This window comes from Pagrus major, chromosome 6, assembly GCF_040436345.1.
Source record: "Pagrus major chromosome 6, Pma_NU_1.0".
Classification (NCBI taxonomy): domain Eukaryota; kingdom Metazoa; phylum Chordata; class Actinopteri; order Spariformes; family Sparidae; genus Pagrus; species Pagrus major.
Genome location: NC_133220.1, coordinates 38,836,260 through 38,852,990, shown reverse-complemented (window position 1 = coordinate 38,852,990; position 16,731 = coordinate 38,836,260). Strand labels below are relative to the sequence as shown.

General features: G+C 40.1%; 1 protein-coding gene across 1 annotated transcript in view; it reads right to left on the bottom strand.

Annotated features, from left to right (window-relative positions):
• plekha6 (pleckstrin homology domain containing, family A member 6) overlaps window positions 1–16,731 on the bottom strand; it is a 176,630-nt gene that overhangs the window by 56,922 nt on the left and 102,977 nt on the right. Inside the window, exon 12 of the mRNA XM_073468089.1 lies at window positions 7,372–7,467. Within this exon, the coding sequence (XP_073324190.1) occupies window positions 7,372–7,467 (96 nt within the window). The remainder of the gene's footprint in view (window positions 1–7,371; window positions 7,468–16,731) is intronic.

The window sequence follows — 16,731 nt, the reverse complement described above, 5'->3', positions numbered from 1 at the left end:
GCTCATCTTACCCCACTCTCTCCTACTATAAATTTGGCAGGTCTGACTGGGAAGCCAAACTTTAAAAATGTTTCTCTAGGTGTAGGTAATGTTACAGTAGTTGCTAACAATTCTGTTAGAGCTGATTTTGCTAATAGAGTAGGCCCAGTTCCAAATTGTTATTGGCAGTGTGGTAAGAAAGCTTTTCTCTATTTACCTAAGAATTGGAAGGGATGTTAAACCTTACTCCGAATAATGTTCATACCTATGGAACAGGCTAAAGCAGGGTTTGGTCGACATAAGAGAAATATGGCTGAGTGCAATACCCTTGAGTCTTACCATCAGAGAATCTCTCTTGGGGAGAAATGGGGACTTGGCCTTTTCCCTTGGTATGGGGTGACTTTCTTGGCAGATCATATAGATAATATAACCTATACACTGTGTGGGTTTGCTAACGAAACTATTAAAGGTTTCCGATTTCTCTCAGATATTGACAGATCACACTGCTTAACTCTGTTGAAACATGAAATGGCACTTGATTGTTCAATGGCTAAGACTGGCAGATTGTGTGTAACTTTTAACCTGACAGGAGAAGCTTGCATGACATTAATTCCAGACAATGAGGATAATATTACAAGTGTAATAACTGCTCTTGAAAAAATCAGAGATGTCCTTTGGACCTTCAGATTCTGCAGGCTATAGTTTTAACAAATGACTGCATGATAAACTTGGTCCATGGTGCAGTTATTGTTCAAATTCTCATTCCAGTTTTGATGGTGTTTGGTATACTTTTGTGCATCTGTACTTGTACCCTGACAAGTATGAAAGCTGTGATGTATAGATGGATAGGTACTGTTGTAGGAGGGAAGGTTGAGCAGTACGTTCAACTCCGCACCACTGATCCTGATAAGGAAGAATGTCTGGAGTATAAGAGGGATGGGGACAGTTTCCCAACCAGTGAGCAATTGTATCATTTGGCCAAACGAAACAGGCCCACGTAAGGTTTTGAGAATTATTTGCTTAATGCTTGCTGCATGCTTTGCTTAAATGTGATTAGCTTTGTGATTTACAAATAAATCAAAGGGGGGAATATGAGGGAAATTCTCTAAAGTCCCTTTTATTATTTTGATATGTTATTCTTGCATTTTAAACTTAACAAATAGTAATATGTGTGTTGGGTGAAAACTTGTGTTTGTGGGCCTCCTGCATGGTTTCTGTCTAGTGACAGTTATATAGTTGCCAAACATATATGGTATAAGGCTGTGAAAACTAACCTAAATAGGAACTCGGTTAAGGAGTTCATCCTGAAGGGTGTTCGTGTAACCTCTTCTGTGTATATGTGTTCTGTGTATATGGTTGATGTATGACACATACACTATATAATGTACATGTATGCTAAGTTTATGTTTAACCTGTGCTTGGATGTGGATAAAGTGGGAATGTCAACTAGAATTATCATGACCTGGATGACTGAGAAACTTCATCAACAAATGAATCCTCATTGCATACCAAAGTTAGTTATGGAGGTTCCACAATGTCAGAAAAAACTTTGTTTATTTATATTCATTGTTATGAAGATGAGACACAATTATACTTATCTGTTAAGCCAGATTACACTAATCAGTTAGTTAAACTTCAGGCATGTCTTAAGGACATAAAAATCTGGATGGACAGCAATTTTCTGCTACTGAACTCAGACAAAACAGAAGTTATTGTGCTGGGCCCTAAACATCTTAGAGACACATTATCTAATGATATAGCTATTCTGGACAGCATTTTTCTTGCCTTCAGCACCACGGTAAGAATTCTCGCAATGGATTCTCAGGATTTGTCCTTAAAGTCCTACATAAAACAAATTTCAAGAAGGACTGCAATCTCAAAAAGATGCAGAAGAATTAGTCAGTGTTACTTCAAGGCTGGACTATTGCAATCCCCCTTTATCAGGCTGCCCCAATAAGTCTCTAAAGACTCTTCATCTGATCCAGAATGCTGCTGCGCATGTACTGACTGAATAACTAATTTTAGAGATCACATTTCTCCATTGTTGGCCTCTCTGCACTAGCTTCCTGTAAAATGCAGAATAGAATTTAACACCCTCCTCACATACAAAGCCCTTCATGGCCAGGCACTGGTAAATCCTTAAAGAGCTCATAGAACTCTATTACTCAACTAGAACACTGGTTCCTAGAGTCTCCAAAAGTAGAATGGGGGGCAGAGCCTTTAGCTATCAACCTCTTCCTCTTTGGGACCATCTCCCAGTGTCGGTTTGGGAAGCAGACACTCTCTCTGCTTTAAAGAGTAGGCCTAAACCTTTCTTTTTTGATAAAGCTTATAGTTAGGGCCTGCACAGGCCCTTAGCTATGCTGCCATAGGTTTAGACTGCCGGGGGACCTCCCATGATGCACTGAGCTCTGCTGTCTTCATCTTTATCTGTACACATTCATGTCTCATTATTACATGTTACTTATTTGGCATCTTTCCCGCAGTCTCTGTGTTTTCTCATTTCACAGGTTCCCATGGATTATGGTTGGCTGTGCTGCCATGGTCCTGCTTGTCTCCTATTATCATCTCCGTCATCATTGATAGTAGTAGTAGTTGTAGTAGTAGTATTCATATTTCAATTATTATAGCTGGTATTATTGTTGTGGCATGTGTACATCTCCATGTAAAATGATAGGGCATGCAGTAGCCACGCAGCAGCAACACTGCCTGTGTGGACATGCACATGCGGTGAGCTGCAGCAGTTCAGCATATCGCTAAATCTTTACACCCTACTGAAAACCTTTTGGTCTTTGATTTAAAATTATAGGCACGATGTAAAGGAATTTACATGTAAGATTAAAATTAAAGCTCAAAATATTAGTATTGATATGGTGATAAGTGTTATTATACAGACCCACACAAGAGTAGGTCTATTAACGCACATATTAATTCTAGGGAAATAATTAAAGAAACTTGGGGCAGGATTTGTGAAAAAATAAACATGCATTTTAAGTTTATTAATGCTAATAGGTGATGAAGCGTTCAAAACCAAAAAGATTGAGCCCACCCACGTATCTCTCCATTGCCTTGAACAGGCTGTGTGCTGCATAATGCACTGCAATTCGTGGTCCGAATTTCCTACGCAGTCCTGCGGACGTGACGTCAGATGACGCTGAATGCGCATCCTCGACGGCTTTCGACTTGGATACGGGAAGAAGACAAGCGCGGTGGACCCCAACTAGTGTTTGGGTAGTAATGGATTCTGCTATGGCCAGCAAACGACCCACCACCACACAAAGTCCACTAAAAAGTCATACTAAGAAGAAAACGAAGGTTTTATCATGTAGCATGTCGTGAGTCGAAACGAAATTACGACCAAAGCCGGGCTGGCACCCTAATAAACATTGGATACGCGTTCGACTCATAGAGGCAGCTACAACTTGAATTGGGACTGAAAACAGATACTGACATGGCTCATTTCCTAGTAACCAGGTAAGAAAACATTACAGGTCATGTTTAGAGCTTGATTTGAAAATCATATGAGATCACCAAGGACTCGGAGTGACCTAACATGCAAAGTAGCGTTAGCTGCAAACATGTAACTTAGTCCACCGCTGTGTAACACTGAATAGTTACAGACTGCGCATTTTCCACGGTCCTTTAGTCTGAAACCGAATAGTTAGAAATATGTCCCTTTATATATGGGACCAAAAGCCCAACCTGTTATCCGGGAGGTGACGTTAGCAGCTGGCTGTAGTAACATTAGCCGCTTACACACAGCAATCCCGTATCAGAGACGATATTTTTGTCCCCCAATATGCTGTCTTTGCTTTCGCCTGTGCCTTTCAGACTGCATCAACCGTAACAGGAATCGTCACGCTTGTGTGTCGCTACACACAGCGAGCCAGCTTCCCGGCTGCTTCATGTGTGTAGGGGATAAGGGGGACAGCCTTCCATTCCGTAACCCCTCCATTGGGAAACCCCTCCATTCCGAAACACTCCCACTCCAAAACAGCGCTGTTCCGACCCTCCCCCAAAAACACGCTGTTCCGACTTTCAAGTTCGAATTACTTCTCAATAGGGTTACAGTTAGGGCTAGGGTTAGGGTTTCCCCAATAGCCTTTTCGGAATAGCGGGGTCTTTAGAAAAAATGGGAAACCCCGCCATTACGAAGAATGGAAGTCTATTTTCGGAACAGCGGGGTTTTGGAAAGGCGGGGTGTAACCGGGGATAAGGCATCAGCTGCACTGTTGTGAAGAGCTCATGCGCGCTCCCACGCCGTGGCTGATGGCTGCAGTTACCCTAACGGCCGCAACGGCCGGCGAGTCACTATTGAGTCTTATTTCTTGATCCTGCCCCAAGTCCCTTTAAATGATATCCATTTAGACATAGGAATGCACAGTATCTTGCAAATCTAGCAAGACAAGAGTAGTCACACTGTCAATTCAGATGTAAAAGGAACCTACAATTCATTGCAATACAGACATGATGTTGAAAAACATTTTATAAATGGGTAAAACAATAACTTTATCATAACGTTACTTGAATCACACGTGCGTGAGAAGTGCGATCATGCATTCAGTGTGGCCAGTCTAACCTTGCACTGTTGGGAAACACTGCCACATAGAGTGGCTACACTTTCGATTTAAGAAAAAGTTATTCTATTCATATTCTAAACCTCTCACTCTACAACTGTATACAAAACTGAATAATTGTATGCTATTATGCATATAGTAAAGGGATTCAAACACTCACTGGTTACTGATATTACTGATATTACTGATATTACTGATTATATGTGTCACCACACCACACCACAAACAGGGGAGACGAGATGACAGGGAGGTGAAGGGACAGTCAAGGAGAAAGAGAGAAAAAGAGGAAAGAAAGTGCATGCAAACAGTAAATGTAAATAAAAAATGCTCAGTTTGTAACAGTTTTAGTTTTGTAAACTGCTAGTCCCAAGGCATTGTCCAATGTGCTGCAGGCACTGCAGATTTTTGATGTGTTCCCTTCCCTTACTTATGAAAATGTTTAAATGAAAGATGGGTATTTTTTCAACCTAGCTCATTGTCACCAAATTGTCTGCTACAATCTGGAGATATGGAAACACTTGTAGTAGCAGTTTTATAATAGAAGAAGACGAATGCCCCTAAAATGTATCCTCTCTACTGCTCTTTATGCATAAACAACAATGGCAGCACAATATTAAACAAAGAAGCTCTAATGTGTATAATGGATGTTTATTAACAGCAGTTTGTGTAACAAATTTAAAGGGATAGCTTGGATATTTTGATGTGGGGCTGTAACACATACTTATCCCTAGTCAGTGTATTACCTGCAGTAAATGACTGTCAGCACGCCTCCTGTGTGGAGAAGCAGCGCATAGTACTGGCAAGGAAGCATAGAATTGTACCGCTGTATAAGGGTATTGCTATGCACAAGCATAGCTGTTTCCATTATTATGTTTCTGCAGTAGAGGAGGCAGCAGTTTCAAGACCACAGTTCTGGGACCCTAGTCTTTCCCAAGGCAGGATTGGACCCAAATACGGTAGTTTTAAAGGTTAATGGTAGTTTTAAAACTACGGTAGTTTTAAAGGTTAACATTGCAAAACAATGTAAAAATAACTGGAGTGGCTGGTAGCAAATAACAGTTAATGTGAGGTAAACAGTCAACATGGTTTAATTAATACAATTATTTAAACTTAATTATATGGTATAACAGTGAGAATGAAACAAGCATATACACTGAAGACAGTAGGCTACTGCTGATTTAATGTAGCTTACCGACACATACATGTTTTTATCATCTTTTGAAGTTTAATTATTTTGCTGAGCAGAATGAATCATCATAGTCATTATGTCAACAGTTAGTTAATATGGGACAAGTAGTTGGGCTAGCCATAATTGCACTATGGTCTCATTAACACTAAATAAATATACAAATAGGCTAACAGGTCATTTGTGCAGCAAGCTAGCTTAGCTAAGAAATGATTCTTTGTAATATTAGAGTCTTTAATACTATTACAGTAAGTTGAGGTCACTCGTACTTTGGTTAACTAACGTTAAGTTTTTATTGATTTGAATTAATTTGTATTTTAAAACACCCAAATTGTTTTCAATGTTTATTTCATCCAATTAGGTAAGTGGTGCAGTAGCAAAAAACAAGGGGTCCCAGAATTGGGACTTGCTGTTGCAGCCATGCACTGTATTACTCCTAATGTCAGCTGTTTCGATCAGACTTTCAGGGGTTTACACAAAAGATCAAATCCAACAGAAAAAAAGAGTGATTACGACAGCTTTGACCAAATGCTCTCCACTATTATGACAAGAGGATACCTGTATGAACCAGATTAGCTGTACAGAAGAAGAACTTTGGCATGTGGACACTGAATCGGCCAAAGGAGAGAGAGGGGAAACATCAGAGGAAACTGGAGGCCAAGATAGAGTTCAAGCTATGTGGTGGTGCTGATGTGGAAATTGTAAGCCCATGCCCACTGACCCAGAGAGCTACTGCTGCCTTTAGTGGGACTTAATTACATCACACCACACCATACCACACCAAACCACACCACACCACAAACAGGGGAGACGAGATGACAGGGAGGTGAAGGGACAGTCAAGGAGAAAGAGAGAAAAAGAGGAAAGAAAGTGCATGCAAACAGTAACCTTAATCAACTGCTACTACCCACCTCTCCCTGATGATTTTGAGTGATTACTGTGAATGCTCTGATTAGTAAATGTAAATAAAAAATGCTCAGTTTGTAACAGTTTTAGTTTTGTAAACTGCTAGTCCCAAGGCATTGTCCAATGTGCTGCAGGCACTGCAGATTTTTGATGTGTTCCCTTACTTTTTCACTCACCCTGACCCTCCGGTGGGACAATTCGGAGGTTTCGGGTTTCTCATTGAGAATTTTTGTGTATTTGTCATATGTATTCTGGTGCATTTTACCAGGTGATTCTATACTTTATCTGGCTATAGTAGCATGAGAGAAATCATCAGTAGGCTTACACTTTACAATTTCTTCCAGAAAAAGTGCCCCAGATGACATATTTGAATAAATTAAATGTCCTGAAGTGTCCACAGAATGCAGTTATGATTGCAATGTATCAGCGTAAAGGATGCAGAGATACTTTATTTTAAAATTAAAATACGTTTAATTAACGGGTAATAGCTTTACATTAAAAGTTACATTGAATTTAATTAATCAGTTTTCAAATGATTTTTATAATATCCACCCCTCATAAAACACATCAACCCATTATTACCACAATGAATTATAGTTTTAATCAAATGGTTGATAAATGACCATTGGCTTATGTTTCAGGCTGTATATCAAATATTATAATATATCAATAATCAAGGTTTCCATTTCAACAAACAGAGATGATAAACTGTGTAAATCTTACCTGCCCTCCTGCATTAAGCTGCTCCCACAGATCTCCATGAATGGCACTGGCCTCGTCCTCTAGTGTTTCAAACTCCATACGAGTGGTGGTTAAAGCCTGAGAGAGGTACAAATAAAGGCAACCATACTCAGAGAATGTTTCTAACATCTTTGCTCAAATAAATCATGCCTTTCTAATGCCCTTCACTCTGAAAATGAATTAAGTAAATAAATAAAAAAAATGTTTAAATGAAAGATGGGTATTTTTTCAACCTAGCTCATTGTCACCAAATTGTCTGCTACAATCTGGAGATATGGAAACACTTGTAGTAGCAGTTTTATAATAGAAGAAGACGAATGCCCCTAAAATGTATCCTCTCTACTGCTCTTTATGCATAAACAACAATGGCAGCACAATATTAAACAAAGAAGCTCTAATGTGTATAATGGATGTTTATTAACAGCAGTTTGTGTAACAAATTTAAAGGGATAGCTTGGATATTTTGATGTGGGGCTGTAACACATACTTATCCCTAGTCAGTGTATTACCTGCAGTAAATGACTGTCAGCACGCCTCCTGTGTGGAGAAGCAGCGCATAGTACTGGCAAGGAAGCATAGAATTGTACCGCTGTATAAGGGTATTGCTATGCACAAGCATAGCTGTTTCCATTATTATGTTTCTGCAGTAGAGGAGGCAGCAGTTTCAAGACCACAGTTCTGGGACCCTAGTCTTTCCCAAGGCAGGATTGGACCCAAATACGGTAGTTTTAAAGGTTAATGGTAGTTTTAAAACTACGGTAGTTTTAAAGGTTAACATTGCAAAACAATGTAAAAATAACTGGAGTGGCTGGTAGCAAATAACAGTTAATGTGAGGTAAACAGTCAACATGGTTTAATTAATACAATTATTTAAACTTAATTATATGGTATAACAGTGAGAATGAAACAAGCATATACACTGAAGACAGTAGGCTACTGCTGATTTAATGTAGCTTACCGACACATACATGTTTTTATCATCTTTTGAAGTTTAATTATTTTGCTGAGCAGAATGAATCATCATAGTCATTATGTCAACAGTTAGTTAATATGGGACAAGTAGTTGGGCTATCCATAATTGCACTATGGTCTCATTAACACTAAATAAATATACAAATAGGCTAACAGGTCATTTGTGCAGCAAGCTAGCTTAGCTAAGAAATGATTCTTTGTAATATTAGAGTCTTTAATACTATTACAGTAAGTTGAGGTCACTCGTACTTTGGTTAACTAACGTTAAGTTTTTATTGATTTGAATTAATTTGTATTTTAAAACACCCAAATTGTTTTCAATGTTTATTTCATCCAATTAGGTAAGTGGTGCAGTAGCAAAAAACAAGGGGTCCCAGAATTGGGACTTGCTGTTGCAGCCATGCACTGTATTACTCCTAATGTCAGCTGTTTCGATCAGACTTTCAGGGGTTTACACAAAAGATCAAATCCAACAGAAAAAAAGAGTGATTACGACAGCTTTGACCAAATGCTCTCCACTATTATGACAAGAGGATACCTGTATGAACCAGATTAGCTGTACAGAAGAAGAACTTTGGCATGTGGACACTGTATCGGCCAAAGGAGAGAGAGGGGAAACATCAGAGGAAACTGGAGGCCAAGATAGAGTTCAAGCTATGTGGTGGTGCTGATGTGGAAATTGTAAGCCCATGCCCACTGACCCAGAGAGCTACTGCTGCCTTTAGTGGGACTTAATTACATCACACCACACCATACCACACCAAACCACACCACACCACAAACAGGGGAGACGAGATGACAGGGAGGTGAAGGGACAGTCAAGGAGAAAGAGAGAAAAAGAGGAAAGAAAGTGCATGCAAACAGTAACCTTAATCAACTGCTACTACCCACCTCTCCCTGATGATTTTGAGTGATTACTGTGAATGCTCTGATTAGTAAATGTAAATAAAAAATGCTCAGTTTGTAACAGTTTTAGTTTTGTAAACTGCTAGTCCCAAGGCATTGTCCAATGTGCTACAGGCACTGCAGATTTTTGATGTGTTCCCTTACTTTTTCACTCACCCTGACCCTCCGGTGGGACAATTCGGAGGTTTCGGGTTTCTCATTGAGAATTTTTGTGTATTTGTCATATGTATTCTGGTGCATTTTACCAGGTGATTCTATACTTTATCTGGCTATAGTAGCATGAGAGAAATCATCAGTAGGCTTACACTTTACAATTTCTTCCAGAAAAAGTGCCCCAGATCACATATTTGAATAAATTAAATGTCCTGAAGTGTCCACAGAATGCAGTTATGATTGCAATGTATCAGCGTAAAGGATGCAGTGATACTTTATTTTAAAATTAAAATACGTTTAATTAACGGGTAATAGCTTTACATTAAAAGTTACATTGAATTTAATTAATCAGTTTTCAAATGATTTTTATAATATCCACCCCTCATAAAACACATCAACCCATTATTACCACAATGAACATACAGTTAGGAAATAGCACGTTAGATAACAAATTATTGTCTCTTTTGTAGTCTGATTAAACAGTAAATTCATTGTAGCCCTCTGAGCTTCTTCCCTCTGGTTGCACATCGGACTACCAGGTCACACAGGGCAGCGTGGACACAGGAGGACAGCCAGGAACAGGCACTGGGTTGGGAACATGGGTCCCACTGATCTCCCTCCCTCCTGATATGTTATTTCCTAACTGTATGTTCAGTGGCTGTCTGGTGTCATTGTGCTGTGCTTGTGTTTTTCTTGCAGTTGTTTAAAACAGCCCGCGGCGCAACTGATGCAGCAGACTGTGAGCCGTAGTTACCCTGGTAAACACATACACCAAGACTGGCAGTCAAAGCTGTCGCTTCTCCCTGGGCTTGTTCGGTCTAGTCCAGATGACATGCGAAAACATTGTTCACTTTTTCATTAAAGCATGAAACTTGGTACACTTGTGGTTTGGGGCCCTAAACATTTTCAGAGATAGAGGCATCGCAAAAACACCATGTGTGCCATTTTACTTTCCGCCATAACTGAATTTTGTATTTTGCATCATATTCCCTGAACAACATGATAACACAGAAAAAGTGATATCTACCCCCATGTTTTGATGTTCAAGGATTACAATACCACGATACCATATCTTACACCATACATTTTTCAGGTGAAGAGGTAATGGTGGATTCTGTTACACTGTGAGAATGAAACTAGAGACCATCTTGCGATGGGAACACATAAACCACAATGCTCATGAACATGTTGACCCATTAGTACTCAGTACTAGTCATTACTACATCATTACATGAGTTCTCAGTAATCATGGGTCAGACCACACCCATCTTCCCACTCAGCCTTCATTTTGATCTCAACTACACAACTGTAAAGTTTTATGACTGCGTCTTGCTATGACACTGACAGACAGACATATCACCTGGCAAAGTATTCAAAACAGCTTCTGTGGCTGGTTCCCACTACAGTAGGTGTCCAGTGAGTGAGTGTGATTTAATTTAAACTACATACAATTACATGAAAATTACATTAAAGTATGGATGTAACTCAGTGCACAAAGTAAGAGCTATCAAAATTGACTGAAAAACAAATGTCCTCAAAACTGAGCAACAGTATACAAAAGGAAGAACAGTGACACCAGGTGGGTAAGTAAGTAAAAAGGCACATATGGGTGACTGAACAGAAACAACGAAAATATGAAAGTTCTCAAAGAAACAACCTACCTGCAGAAGACAATATAACAAATACATTGCTTTCTGGTCTTTGTTTTTTGCACCTCTGCTCCTAAACATGCAAAATAACAGATTTTACACAAGGAATTTCTGACAACGTGCGGCACGCCAAATTACAAATGGCACCCAAAAAGTTACATTCAAATACAGTCAAAACTTATATCAAACCAGCAAAAAATGTCACAAAACAGCTGGGTAACATAATAGCATCAACAGTTAACATTATATACCAAAGGGTACACCTTAAAATGGTCTGATTCTTAAAGTAAATAATAAAATAGCGCTGCAGCGTTTTTCCATACAACTTACCCTCAGCAATGCAAAATGGCACTGTGAGGGGCAGACAGGAGAAGCTCCTGAAGTTTACATACACTTATAAATAACATGCATACCATGGCAGCCTTGAGTTCCAATGATTTCTACAATGCTTATTTTTCTGTGATGGAATGAGTGGAACACATACTACTTTGTCAGTAGTATGTTTTCATTCAATAATGAATTTATTATAGGTCTTCTGAAAGTGTGACCATATCTGCTGGATCAAAAATATACAAAGAGTAATTTTAATATTTGGTTAAATGTCCCTTGTCCATTTTCACCTCAATTAGGTGCTTCTGATAGCCATCCACAAGCTTCTTGAGGATTTTTTTACCAGTCCTCTTGACAGAATCAGTGAAGTTCAGTGGGGTTCAAGTCTGGACTTTGGGAAGGCCATTCCAAAACCTCAATTCTAGTCTGATTTAGCCATTCCTTTACCACTTTTGATGTGTATTTGGGATCACTGTCCTGTTGGAACACCCAACTGCACCCAAGACCCCAATCTTCTGGCTGATGATTTTACATTTCCTGAAGAATTATGTTCACACGCAGGGCCCTAACCAGGGTCAACCCACGGAAAGCAGGAGGCCCAGATAACATCCCGGGACGTGTGCTCAGAACATGGCTGGTGAGCTAGCAGATGTCCTGACTGACATCTTCAACATCTCCCTCAGTCAGGCCATCGTCCCTAGACGCTTCAAAACATCCACTATAATACCAGTAGCAAAGAAATCAGATGTATCCTGTCTGAACGACTACCACCCCATCGCACTGACACCAATTGAGATGAAGTGTTTTGAGTGGCTTGTCAAACCACACTTCACAGCCAGCCTCCCTGCATCACATGCCCCACACCAGTTTGCTTATCGTCCCAACCGCTCCACAGAGGATGCAATATCCACCACTTTGCACTCAGTCATCACCCATCTGGACCAGAAAGACACCTACACCAGAATCCTGTACATTGATTTCAGCTCAGCATTTAATACCATCATCCCCCAGAGACTAATGGAGAAACTCCTCCTACTCGGCCTGAACACCACCACATGTCTCTGGATCTGGGACTTTCTGACGGAGAGACCTCAGTCGTCCGTGTTGGAAATAACACCTCCACTCCATCACGCTGAGCACTGGATCTCCTCAAGGCTGTGTACTTAGTCCATTGTTGTTTACGCTGCTAACACACAACTGTGCATCCAGACACGAGGGGAACCAGATCATCAAGTTCGCGGATGACACCACAGTGGTGGAACTCATTCATAGAAATGAGGAATCAATGTACATAGAAGAAGTTAAACACCTAGAGCAGAGGTCAGCAACCTTTACTATCAAAAGAGCCATTTTAGCCGTCCCTTGCCAAATTAGCCTAAGAAGACTATTAATAGGCCTAAATGAGCATTCATTCACATTTTCACATCATGTGGCAACTCTGCAGTGGGCTAGTTATGCTTACAGTATAAGGTACTTGAACTTTGCACTTCCATTTCAATGATACCATGTTTTGGTGCATTTATGAAATAAAAGAACTAGCCTACAATAAATAGAAATAGAGTAGCAATACAGAGCTATATATGCAGACCTACTTAAGTCCTCCCTGTGTTTGTGAAAATGTACAAAATAAAAGGTAGCCTCATTTGATAATAAATAAAACACATAGCGGCAGCCTAGATTTGAAAACACAGGACAGTTTAAATTTTTATTTTAGTCCATTTCAGTTAATCCTTCTTTTTTTATCCTCAGCCACATACAGCAATCAACCCTCGGGCTTGAGCATAAAACACAATCATATTAACTCAGGATCATTCAATTAATCACAACTTGATAGAACAGATACAATTTTGTGTGTAGGCTATGCATTTTTACTGTCGGAGAATGTTAGGCCTAAAAATGTGATGATGATAAAAAAAATAATATTATTCATTTCCATGTAAAATGTCAAAGCCACAGGGAGCCACTGCAGAGGGGCAAAAGAGCGGAGAACATCAAGATCCTTGGAGTGCAGATTTCGACCTAAGCTGGAATAAGAACACCTCAGGGATCACAAAATGGGACCAGCAGAGACTGTACTTTCTGAGGAAGCTGAAACAAGCCTCTCTCCCCATCAGCATCCTCAGGACCTTCTATAGTGGTGTGGTGGAGAGCGTTCTGACATATTGTATCTCGACATGGTCCTCCAGCTGCAGTATGTCAGACAAAAAAGCCCTGCAGAGAATAGTTAGAGGAGCTGAGAGGATCATCAGAGTTTCCCTCCCCTCTGTCCAAGAACTCTTCCTAAGCCGCTGCAGGAGCAGAGCACTGAACATCGTCAGGGACCCCTTCCACCCTCTCCACACATTCTTTGAACCGCTCCCATCAGGAAAACGGTTCCGGAGTCTAAAAGGCCGAACAAACAGACTAATCAACAGCTTCCTTCCACAAGCTGTTAGATTGCTAAACTGCTGATCTGGAGCATGCACACTACTGCACTTCATGAGCCTTAGTCATAGTTTTAGTTTAGTCATTACAGCACCAGATCCACTGGCAGCAAACAGCCCCACAGCATAAACCACCACCATGCTTGATAGTAGGTATAGTGTTCTTGGGGTTAAAGGACTCATATTCTCACCTCCAAACATATTGTGGGTCACTGCGGCCAAACAACTCAATTTTTGAATCATCTGACCATAGAGTTTTCCTCCAAAAGGTATTTATTTTCTTTGTCCATGTGATCAGCAGCAAACTTCTGGCGAGCTTTAAGGTGCCACGTCTGAAGCAAGGCCTTCTTTCTTGCACAGTCCATTACATTGTGTGACATGTTACGAGCTGGGCACATACAGTATCGTCTGTCATTCACTGTCTGTGTGTGAGGGCCGAGGGGCTGCATTTCACCGACCTACACACTCAAAACATTCATAACAAGTAACTAAGCATTACAGCACAGGAAAAGAAGCAGCAACTGTGTTTAAGACCTGAGCCAACAAACTATGAACCTATTAATTTAAAACGTGGCATGTCCAGGTTCAGGAGTGTCTGCTCTGATTTTCAGTGGCAAAAGTATTCACCGTAGGAAAAACATTATGACAAATGTTACAGCATTTCCGCCAGTTAAACAAAAGGATAAGATGAAAACTATGCTTGATGAAAAAATATTCCCATGTTAAAAATAATGATATAAAAGTCATTATTGTGAGATAGAAAGTCACACTGGTTGTACAGTCTAACAGCAGCAGGAAGGAAGGACCTGTGTGAAGGAGAGGTATCGCAGGTCCTTCCTTCCTGCTGCTGTTAGACTGTACAACCAGCACTGCTCCCAGTAGACCTCACATGTGCACTGTGCAATACTAAACTCTACACATATCCACACACTTTCTGGTTTGCACTAATTGGACAATTTTTTAATACCCATATTTATTATTTAATGTTTGTAAATAAAAATACCAAACTGCTTATACTTACACTGTTCATATTATAAATACTATGTCATATTGTAAATACCAAGTTCATATTGTAAATACTATGTATATACGAGTTAATTCTATTTCTTATCTCTATTATATTGTTTATTTTTTACTTTTTATTATTGTTTAAGTGTGATACTGTCCTTTGGCTGCTGTGACTAAGGAATTTCCCCATTTGCGGGACAAATAAAGGATTTCTGATTCTGATTCTGAAAATTATAAGAGAAAATGTCAACATTAAGCTCATAATTATTATTACTTTTTATCTCATTATTACGTTTACCTCATAATTATGTATATATCATACAGCCATATTTGGCACCATGGGAATGTGTGTGTGTGTCTTTATACACCGATCAGCCACAACATTAAAACCACTGACAGGTGACGTGAATAACATTAATCATCTCATCACAATGCGATTTTCTGCTGGGAAACCCTGGGTGCTGGCATTCATGTGAATGCCACTTGACACACACCACCCATCCAAACACTGTTGTGGATCAAGTACACCCCCTCATCACAACAACACTACCCGATGGCAGTGGCCCCCCAGCAGGACAATGTGCCCTGACACACTGCAAACACTGCTCAGGAACAGCTCAAGGAACACAATAAAGGGCCCAAGGTGTTGACCTGGCCTCCAAATTCCCCAGATCCCAATCTGATCAAGCATCTGTAAGACGTGCTGGAGCAGGTCTGATCCATGGAGGCCCCACCCCCCAACATACAGGACCCAGAGGATCCACTATAAAACGCCCTGGTGCCAGACACCTCAAAGGTCTTAAGTCCATGTCTTGACAGGTCAGAGCTGTTTTGCCCGCACAAGGGGAACCTTCACAATTTAGGCAGGTGGTCATAATGTTATGCCTGATCGGTGTATATAGTCATGTATGTGAGAGAAGTTAGTCTCTTCTGGGTCATTGTGCTGCTAAATATTTTTTTAACAAGATTTTCTAATTCCTTTTTAATGCTGCTCATTCTAGTAGGCCTACATGACCTCAGTTTTTATAAAATCCTGGCTACAGGCTATTTTTGGAATAGCTTAAAAGGTAAAAGTTCACAATGTTGTTTAAAATAACATAACCGTGTGCATGCACGCCAGGCATTGGTGCGCTCTGGTACCTAAACAAATAGCATTACACCCCTGCTATCAGCCCAGGGCAAGTGTCCACAGGCTTGACTGAACCGAGCAGAAAACCTGCGAGGTCCCTATTGTTTTTGTAGTGATTATTATTAGGGCCCGAGCAGGGAACCTGCAAGGACCCTATTGTTTTTCGAATGATTATTAGGGCCCGAGCAGGAAACCTGCGTGGTCCCTATTGTTTTTGTAGTGATTATTATTCTTCCTTTTTTGTTATTTTTCTTTGTCCCAAATGATCGCATTTTTCACTGCCTGAACATGGATGAAAATGCGATTTTATTTGGCAAACACATTAGGCTTGGTGAAAAATTTTATAATCTATGGTTGTCATGAACGTCCACCACTAGGTGGCGCTATAATCAAGGAAAGTGCGTTTTGGCTTATAACTTCCTTATAGTTTGTCGCACATTCAAAAACCTTACATCCACGCATTCCCTGAATTGTGCTGAATCTTATGATATAGGCCACGCCCATTTCCGCCTTCCGTTTTTTTTTCGCTAACTTGCAAAATGTCGCAAACCTACTTTTTCGAACTCCTCCCAGGCAATTTCACCGATTTGCACCAAACTTTGCACACAGCATCTGTTGACCCTTCTGACAAAAGGTTATTAAAATAATTTTGATATTCCAAAGAATACTCAAGTTATTAAATAACAACTTCCTGTACATTTTCTAATTTTATATTTGGCACTGTGCCCACACTATAACACTTATAGATATGAAATTGGTAACACAAACACAA